Source organism: Bemisia tabaci, chromosome 3 (assembly GCF_918797505.1).
Source record: "Bemisia tabaci chromosome 3, PGI_BMITA_v3".
NCBI classification, from domain to species: Eukaryota; Metazoa; Arthropoda; class Insecta; order Hemiptera; family Aleyrodidae; genus Bemisia; species Bemisia tabaci.
In genome coordinates, this window is record NC_092795.1 from 1,417,896 (window position 1) to 1,427,817 (window position 9,922).

The window sequence follows — 9,922 nt, forward strand, 5'->3', positions numbered from 1 at the left end:
TATGATCCAAAGAGACAGATTTGTCTATCATTTTTGGCCACCAATGCTACTACATCATTCTGGAAAATGGGCCATACTTTTTGTCGTAGTATGTAACTTACACCACTTCCCTTCAGTTGTAGTTGATAGCTAGAAGCATATTTATCATTTTTTAAAACTCTAATTTTTCTTTTGGATCCTTTGAGGGAAGGATTCAGAATTAATGGTTCAACTGTGCAATACTTCTGGTGCCTATACTACGTTTTACTTAAATACATATTACCGCATCCTGACCATGGTACATTAGTGTCAATGGAAACTGACTTCAGTTTGGAATTTGCGGCAAGTCTATTGGGCGGAAGTAATTCAAAATTATGTTCTGCTTGCTTTTTATTGTACAGAAAATTTCCTTTAACTCTCAGTTTTGTAGAAATGTCCAGTTTTTTCTTCGATACTTTGGCCTTTTTGTACTCCCCAATCAATGACAGGTTTTCAAGAAGGTATTCAATATCCTTTTTTCTCGGGGAGGTCAATCTCTCTCTTTCAAGACTTGGTTTTTGCGCTTGGAAGCGCTGAGAACACCCCTTGAGATAGCTCGGTCGGGCTGGCCCAGTGTGATAGCACTCCGGGCGATCTAGACATTGAAGTCCACAGTTGCTTTTTGCGCTTGAAGACGCCGCAGAGACCCCAAGAGACGGCTCCTCGGGCTGGCCCAGTGCGGAAGCGCTCCAGGCGATGTGGGCATGGAAGACCCGCAAGTCGTTGGAGCCGCGGAGAGCTCGGCTAGAGTTGGACCAGCGCCGATGGAGTAGAAGTGTAGGTACATGGAGGTACTTACCGTGGGTAACTTCTTAGGCGGTTGAGCTGCGCGACCGCTCGCTTTTTATAGCCGCGACGCGACGCGTGCCCGCGTGATGAGTGCGTGGGACGCGGGACCGGTTGCGTAAGCAGCACACAGCGAACGGTCCGGCGGTACGCGCGATTCTGGCATCCAAGCCGATTGCCAAGTTCCTGAAAAAATTGAGTTAGAAAAAATTCCCAAAAAAATTCTACAGCCTGAAAATTTGCAGACAGAGGAGACTGGTATAAACATACCGCCCGCGATGAAACCGCAAAGGGGTTTCATAAGTAAAGGAGGAGACAAAGGTAAAGAGAGAAGAAAAGAACAGAAATTGACTAGGCCAGCTATCAAAATCTATGAATACAGCTCATCTCAAAATCACAATACAAGAAAAAATACAAGACAATGGAGCTCAGCGTCGCTAGTCCCTCCTGGAGTACCGAGATCCGGAGCGTGGCTGATCCTCCGTGTGGCTCCTTTGCCGGGGCTCTGGACGTCGCCCGCCGTCCTGCTTACTGCGCCGGCTGTCCTCTCCCTGCTGATCTTCTTGGTGTTGCCTCGCCCTAGCGCGCCACCGACACGCCGCTAGTTCCAACTTGCGCCCCATCCAGGGCGGCAGCGCTTTGGATGGCGCCTTTCCGAGCTACTCCTCCACAAGACTCTCCACCATCCAAGCTGGGGTCTGGAGCTTGGCGTCGGCCATCTTGATGACCATTGGCCGCCTAGGGGAACCTCGCAAGGACCGGGGACACAGCGTCGAGGACGGAGAGGCGATGGGGAGAGGATCACGACAGAGGGAGACACAAGATTGATGGGGGATCCGTAAACGGGGGGAGTTACGGCGGATCTGGGTTCAGCTTCTTGACGAGTAGCAGGTGGGGTAGGCGAGAGGGACGGCAGGAAAAAAGACGACGAGGGTGGCGACCTGCGATTGGCTCGGGGGTCCACAAGAGGAGATCCTCTATATCCAGCGTTACTGGCGTGGGCTCATGGAGGGCCGGTCCCGCCGGTCCAGGTCCGTCGACCGCCGACTCATCTGCCGCTGCGGCTGAGGCAGCTGCCCGGGGCCGTGGATTCATTGGGATCCGGGAGATCCTCCCTAGTAGCCAAAATACCATATAAAATACAAATGAAGATTCAAAAAAAATTCGTATCCAAATACGTATTAAATACATATTAAATACTGGAAAATACGTATTAAATACGGTATCCAAATACTGTATAAACTTGCTCTTTTTGCCGTATATTATTCTGTATCAAATACGTATCTAGATACGAATTAAATACGTATCTAGATACGAATTAAATATGTATCCAGAAACGAATTGAATACCTGCTAAAAATTTTCCATGGAATTCCGTGGTGTTTTCCATGGAAAATTTCTCCACGTAAAATTTTTCCATGGAAAATTTCTCCACGGAAAATTTTACCATGGAACATTTCACCACAGAAAATTTGTACCGTGGAAACCTTCCTTAGCACTCATTGTGCCTCATGCAGGTTTCCACCATCAATTTACTATGGTGTTGTTTCTATAAGTCATCATAAAACTGTTCTACTCAAATTTGCTGGTTTTCTTAATATTTAATTAAAAAATTTACAAGTTTACCTTGTAATCAAAATGAATGAAAATGATACACTCACCAACTTGAAGATACATGGTACCAACTATACTTGACAGAGATGTAATAATTCTTTTAACAGTTTATACAACTGAGAAACTACCGCACTGTACCTTTACTTCACATACTGCACGTGCAATGTTTAAATGTAGATTTATTACAAACTGTCAACGCTGTATGTTGTTTAATTTTCTGTTAAAGAAATAGAGTAGGAAAACAAATTAGCCATTGGCTGATGAAAGTTCTGAGCACTTAAATTGTGGACGAATATAATGACAACATAAAATAAAAACCCAGGGCACAAAGTTGGAAATTTTTAGCAACAAATTTGCTGATAGTTTTCTGACAGATGAAAGAAAAACAAAACAAAAAAAACGAATGAAATAAAAAGAAAGAAAATGCATAAGTACCACAAAGAAATTCTATTTCAAGGAACAATGATGTAGGAACATATAAATCTTACACTCAGTTCATAAACAACAAATATAGGCAACTTAAAGGCACAAGTGACGGCTGATTCTTGTTTATAAAACAGTAAACGGAAAAAGAAAGGAAAAAAAATAAAATAAATGAACAACCAAGTTTGCAACCTTTGAAGGAAAGAACCATACAAAGTTAGCCAGTACCACCTTAATGTACCTTTCAGAGAAAAGTAGTGTTAGAATCTCTTTAACAAAACACTGGATTTTCCAATATGACTAACTACTAAGAGTTCAAAAAGGGAAGAAGAAAATGAGCTTCTAAACAATTAACAATAGCACATAACTAAATGACTTGAACAGTCTTAGGCTTCAATTGACTATGATACTTACAATTAGTCTTATTAAGTACAAGAAGAGAAAAAATTAAAAGGAATGAAGCTTGTACGTGAGCTGCCATGAGATAACTCAATAATACTGAAAAAAAAGGAGGCTAGGTAGTGGACCACTTCTTAACACCTTTCATTTTTAGAAAGTTTTAACTTTTATAGAGAGAGCCAAGTACAATTTAGGAACATTAAAATACACCACTAAGGAATAGCTATTCAGCAACTTAAAAAAGTGAAAAAGAAAATGACTAAATGACTTGAACAGTCTTAGACTTTGATAGTCTTTGATACTTACAATGAGTCAGTTGCTCTAGTCACAGGATTATGTTTTAATGCTTGATTCTTGTAGGTTAGCTCAAAATAATGAGATCCGTCCAAACGACAACTTTCAACGTTTTATATTAATTGAGATAACGCGCTTCGAAAAACTTAGTTTTTGACGTCATCCACCGCAGTAGTGACACCCTTGGTTCCTTCCACCTTCCTCTTATCTAAGATTCACCTGGAATAGCCAGTGCAAACGTGTGGCTCACTGATTGATGAAGACAAGGTGGAATGAAGCCAAGGGTATCACTACCGCATTGGATGATGTCAAAACCCAAATTTTCAAAGGGCAATATCTTGGTTAATATTGACTGTAGAAAGTTGCTATTTTGACAGATATATTGTTATTTTTACATAATATACAAGAATCAAGCATCAAAAAACGATTCTGTGACTGGTGCAACTGACCTATTGGACCGCGTCAAACAGAAAGGAACCAAGCCACATCAGCTATTGCCAAATTTAACTGGTCAATTAAATTTATTACATAAAAACGGTTGTGCGGATTTGTTTGGAAATTTCAGTGAATTTGCTGCATGGTACGAGACAAATCCCTTAAAATTTTCAACAAAATCGGCACAAAAGCTCTCATGTAAAAAATTAAATTGTTCAGTTTAATTTGGCAAAAGCTGATGTGGCTTGGTTCCTTTCTGTTTAACGCAGTCCAATTGGTCTCATTAAGTATAAGAAGAGAAAACATGAAAAGGAATGCTGCTTGTACGTGAGCTGCTATGAGATAGCTCAATAATACGGGAAAAAAGAAAGGCTGGTTCGTTAGTGAACAACTTTTGAACACCTTTCATTTTTAAAAAGTTTTAACTTTTCAGGAGAAAACGAAAAAAAAAAAATTCGTAACATTTAAATACACGACTCAGAAATAACTATTCAGTAACTTGAAGTAACTACTGAGAAATCATGACCATTTAGGCAATTTCTCCTTCTACGAAGTATGTATCATCATCTGGGTCACTGAGGAAGTCATTCTCGCTAGGTACTGGTGTGCAATCGCTGAGTACTTCAGATTCTTCATTATCACTGACATTAACTGGCTGCATGATTTCGTCAAGTGGCGTTGGAGCTGACTGCAAGATATCATTGAGTGGCGTTGAAGCTGGCCTGGCATGGGAAAAATACAAAAAGCACGATCAATAAATGGAGGGCTTATCTGAAAGCTCATTTTCGGCAAACTGATAAAAATTTTACCATCAGATGTAGATGATGACTGTATTTATTAATGGGAGGGTGAGGGCGTTTAAAACGTTTTTGAACGGAAATTTTCACAAAACTGGCACAGTGCATCATACAAACAGGGTGACAGCAGTGGCCCTAAAGAACTTAAAATTTTAAGTTGAAGTGTACCAAAAATCTCACACTACCGTGGCAATGCAACTTCTTCCATCACGGATCATCTTTCTCAAGTGACAAACTGCCCTCAATGCAAGAGCATATTACTCAAACCTCTTTTATGGCTACCATAGTTTCATGCAATTTTAAATGAACTTGCCGCCGGGTTGACGTAAAAATACTGGGGGGTGGGGGGGGGGGTGAAGAGGGGGAGAGAGAGAAACTAATTGTTAGATCAGTTCACATGGGACTCATGCATGCATGATGCAGTAAGAAAATTTGAAGAAATTGGCTCATTACATACAGGAGATAAAATAAGTATTTACCGAAGACTCAGTTTCTTTAAAAATTTTCCAGCCTCCTGGACTAAGAGCAGACCTGTGGTAGCTTTGAGCTGCTTCATCACAAGATCTGACTCCCCAAATTTCTTGGACACCACACCTGAGAAAGAATGGAAGAAAAGAAATGATTTTCAAAAAATAAAGAGAGGTTTGGGGGAGCCAAAACGTTTAGTTTCAGATTTCATTAATCGTTCAGAAAAATCAGGAAGGAAATAGCGACAATGTCAATGACTAGAAAGACAGAGCCATCATCTCTACATGAGTGTATGAAGACATACAAATGTAAAATGGTTGAAAGTGTTAGAAGTGAGTTTTGAATTGTTTAAAATGTCAACGATGAGGCTCTGGCAGTTTTATATTGAATTTATTAAAACTAAAAGGAACAATGTAAAAATCATACAACAAGAGGAAAGATGTAGCATGCGATTCCCCAGCAAAAAGATCTTTTTATTTAATTCATTTTCATGTTGTTCTTTTGAGCACAGATATGTACAATCTTCAAAACATTAAAGACTTTTCAATAGTTGGTGGATCACAGTCAACTGAAAAGAACTGGTAATTTAGAAAAATGTCAAGAACCTAAGGTAAATAGCTTAACCATCACCATGGGCAGTAAAAGTTACTAAAGGGAGATTCTGCAGGTGGTCCCGACGGCTGAAACTCGAAAAAAGGCAGATGTTAAAAACTTACTTTGCTGCACTTGGAACATGTGGAGCTCTGTCCAACCTTCCTTGTTCGAGTCTCCCTTGCCGTGGAGGTTTATCTTAATGTAAAGTTCTGGTGTTATGATGTTTCTCACAACATCCCGAGCCATCTTGCTAACGGCTGACTTGTCAACCTTCTTGTAGAGGTAACTGACCTGAGAAGGATACAAAATTAAAAAATTATTCAAAGAAACCAATGATGATGAAATAACAAACAAAAGGGGGGGGGGGATATTCCCTCTTTGAGAGAAATCCTGCTCGCTCGATCGAAATTTTGCCTCTGTAATGAGATTTTTCAGCTTCATGCTGAATTAACGCACAGTGGCTAAAATATCACCAATTTTTTTGTCAATGATGAAATAGACCATAAAAATAGTCTTTGAAATAGGCGGCTCATCCTACAGTAAAGAAAAATTATGCCTAAGAATTGTCACCAAACCATTATTCTTCTTTAAAGTTCAGTTTATCAGTAGATATAAATGTATGGAGCAAGACCCATTAACAGCACTGGTTGAAACAATACCCTCATCAAAAAGAAACTTCACCTCTCAGTGACTTTCAGTAAAATGGAGCTTCACGTCTTTGTGACATTGACTTCTTCGGTATTCACTATATAATAATCAAATATCATTTATTTTTCAGATAATTCAGGAACTACAAACCCTGATCTAGTGTTCCACTGATAGAAGAAGAGTAAAATTACCAATTTTTCAGATAACTTGCTGTCTGCCCTGATTTTATCGTCGAATTCGATGAGCTTTTCGAAATCTGAAAATGGCAAAGCATCGAAGACTTCCTTGCTGCTAGACTTCTTTTTCTCCTTCATGGGTTCTTGTGTAGCTAGAATGTTTACATCCGTTTGCATATTCCCCATCATTCGGGTGAGGCTCTCTACCTGTTCTGAGGAGCATAAAAGAAAGAACCTAGTAAGATTAGGTGCAGCATTACATTTAATTCATTGGGCTGACGCGGGGAGCAGTAAATGCAGCAATGATAAGTAGAATTCTGATTTTTCGATAAAAGAAGGACTCTTCGTAAGGCAGTCACCTGCGATAGAAAATTAAAAGAGCTGAATCACTGAAAAAAGTTTCTAGTTTCTTGCTTCCATGTTTGATTTGAAGTTGTTGGAACTAGACAAATAGTGGTTACCATGAGCACTTCTGTGAAAATTAAAATACCAAGAAAAATAGGTGGGCAATTTTTCTGGGGTGCTTTGAAATTAAAAGGAAAAATATGAAGACATTTGAGCAACTACTATCAAATGAAAGCATCCAACAATTCTTGTTGATACACTTTTGATACTTAGTGAGGTGAATTTATCGAGAAGATTTCCCAATTTATTAGCTTGCTACTGATAGAAATTTCAAAATTGCTTGTCAGTAAAAAAAAAAAAAAAAAGGATTCTATCAAATTTCTCGTACACATCCTTCCTTGATGTGCAGAAATAATTGAGTAATAGAATGGTCTCACTCACTTGCTATGGCACAGATCGTGAGAGCCATATCAGCTAATGTGGGGTCCCCACTAGGATTGGCACACGGAATCAGCTTGTGCCTGATGCTGCATGCATAATCTGATCCTTTGTTAACTGGATTGTCGTCACCTGAGGGCTTCTCCTTCTGGCCACTCTTTCCACTTTTGAGCTTGTTGCAAGAAGGGTTTATTAAAAGATCTTCTTCGCACCCGTCAAAAAGGTCTACTGAAAATGATTGCTTTTTGGGAGCCTTGTTTTCTTTCAGAATTGACGGTGACGGAGTACTCTTAGGGGCAGGTTTCTCCTTCTGACCACACTTTCCAGTTTTGAGCTTGTTGTTGCAAGAGGGGTTTATTAAAAGATCTTCTTCGCACCCGTCAAAAAGGTCTACTGAAAATGATTGCTTCTTGGGAGCCTTGTTTTCTTTTTGAGTAGACGATGCCGGAGTACATTTAGGGGCAGGTTTCTCCATCTGACCACACTTTCCAGTTTTGAGCTTGTTGTTGCAAGAGGGTTTTATAAAAAGATCTTCTTTGCACCCGTCAAAAATGTCTACTGAAAATAATTGCTTTTTGGGAGCCTTGTACTCTTCCAGAATTGACGGTGACAGACTACTCTTAGGGGCGGGTTTTCCTAATGACGGTGGAGTTGGAAAAACTAATTTCCCACTTTTTTTCTGAGAAATGTTATTCTCTCTTTGAAGTATCTGGTCAGTAAGTGGTGCAGATCCTTTTTTACCCTTTTTTTTCACCGGCGAAGCCTGCGGTGAAAACACATGGGTTATTTTTTTTTTGCGGCAACCTAGTCCTTTCGGTTCAGCATCACTCGCACTTTGTGTGTTTTTTCCAGAGAGGAGCCTTATACAATCTGTCATTGCAGAATCATAATCACCTGTAATACAGACTGTGATTAACTTTGAGACATTTGCAATTGTACATTTTTCTTGGCATGATATTCAAGGTGATTCTGAACACCGGCCACTGACTCATGCCATTGTGCTCCAAAAAGCTGAGACGACTTAAGTAAGGGGAGATATGACTGCCAAGGCATGTAATTTGTACTCTTCTAGAACAACAACAAAAAATATACTGCTTTCTGATTCAGTGCGCCATTTGGTCTCTGTCAATGGAGTACTCAGAGAGGAATGTAAAACAAGATGGCAACTGTGTTGGTAAAGGACAGAAAGCAATACTATAATCCAAGAATTTTGAACTTGGTACATGGCAAAAAAAACTTCCATAGTTCTTTTTCAAAAACAATTTGCTTTGGCTAGAAATTTCAAACCATCAATAATTCGATTTTTACAATTTAACCAGAATCAGCGCAACTGCAATACTTATTACCTTATTTTCTAATATCTGATTCTTAAAACAGAAAACTCACCTTCAGTCTCTCCTAAATTTCAGTGAGTATATTCTTCATAAAATAAGAAAAATTTGAAAAAAAATTTAATGCATTATGTTAGAAAATAGGAAGTGACAGAAAGTTACGCTAAATGATGTGCAGTTGGGCTGATTTCTGTCAAAGCCGTTCAACTAGTCTTGAAGAAAGATGGCTCAGCACAGCTCTATTTCTGCGTTCAATAAGATAGCTAACAGTGTCATCCTAGTGCTGGAAGGGCATACTTACAATATGGCTTTGAAGTCGTCTTTATGTTCATGATTTCCCAATCTTGGGAAATAAGTCTTCTCTTTGCCCTGTATTTCGCCATTGCAGGGGGATAATGACATTTAGTTTTGTCTACAAGCCAATTACTTGGAATAACATCTAAGTCGTCGCATTTTGGATTTGCTATTTTCACGATGTACCAAACTTCCTGAAATAAAAATGAAAATTAAATCAGAGATAGTAACAATTTACAACACTTATAAAAAAAGGAGAGCATTACAGTCCAAGAATTGCTTGCTGAGTTTGAGGGGCAGAAGATATAAATGGAATGGCTCTCAGTAAGGTGACGAGACCTCAATTGGCCAGCTATATTTTGAACTGTTCCAGAGCCCTTGTTAGCCTGAAGGTGATATTAGAATTAACTTTGGTCACTGTAATAAACATAAATAAGTTTTGATTATCTTCAGAGAGGATTCATATTACACCTATTAAGTACCTGTTTCACCTTGCACATTATCATGGCTAGAATCATTAATGTGGCTGCACTGTACTATTTTAACAGTAATTCATGAGCCGATCACGGTCATGGTATTCATAATTTTGTGAAATAGGTCATTACTTGACAGAAAGAACTGTACCCCGAAAAAAGAATAAATGTCAAATACCAGAAAGAGCTGTTAAATTTGTTGAAAAAGTAATGAGAAAATATTTTGAAAATAACCGTGGGATTCCAACAAAAAACAAGAAAATGAAAATTCAACCCTTCTCTAAGTCATCACCTACGCCAAGAAATAAAGAAAACACCGAGCAGAAAGTAAAGCATTATATTATTGGATGATTGAAATAGGTTTCTAAGAAATTGCGGCGGTTAGATGAG

The 9,922-nt window shown here is 39.2% G+C and overlaps 1 protein-coding gene across 1 annotated transcript; it reads right to left on the reverse strand.

Moving 5' to 3' along the window:
- Nucleotides 1-4,350: 4,350 nt before the first annotated feature.
- On the reverse strand, nucleotides 4,351-7,909 carry LOC109032584 (uncharacterized). Its single transcript, XM_072297548.1, has 5 exons — nucleotides 7,438-7,909; nucleotides 6,667-6,863; nucleotides 5,950-6,118; nucleotides 5,245-5,359; nucleotides 4,351-4,690 (listed from the first exon to the last, which is right to left on the reverse strand). The coding sequence occupies exons 1-5, from the start codon at nucleotides 7,907-7,909 to the stop codon at nucleotides 4,498-4,500; spliced, it is 1,146 nt and encodes a 381-aa protein (XP_072153649.1). The 3' UTR covers nucleotides 4,351-4,497.
- Nucleotides 7,910-9,922: the final 2,013 nt, after the last annotated feature.

Bases quoted from the DNA above. Each gene is read 5' to 3' on its own strand.
- LOC109032584 (XM_072297548.1), bottom strand. From the start codon at position 7,909: ATGGAGAAACCTGCCCCTAAATGTACTCCGGCATCGTCTACTCAAAAA. The intron at 6,864-7,437 runs GTGAGTGAGACC...TATGCTCCTCAG, and splicing joins CACGATCTGTGCCATAGCAA to AACAGGTAGAGAGCCTCACC. The intron at 4,691-5,244 runs GTAAATACTTAT...TTCCCATGCCAG, and splicing joins TTAAAGAAACTGAGTCTTCG to GCCAGCTTCAACGCCACTCA.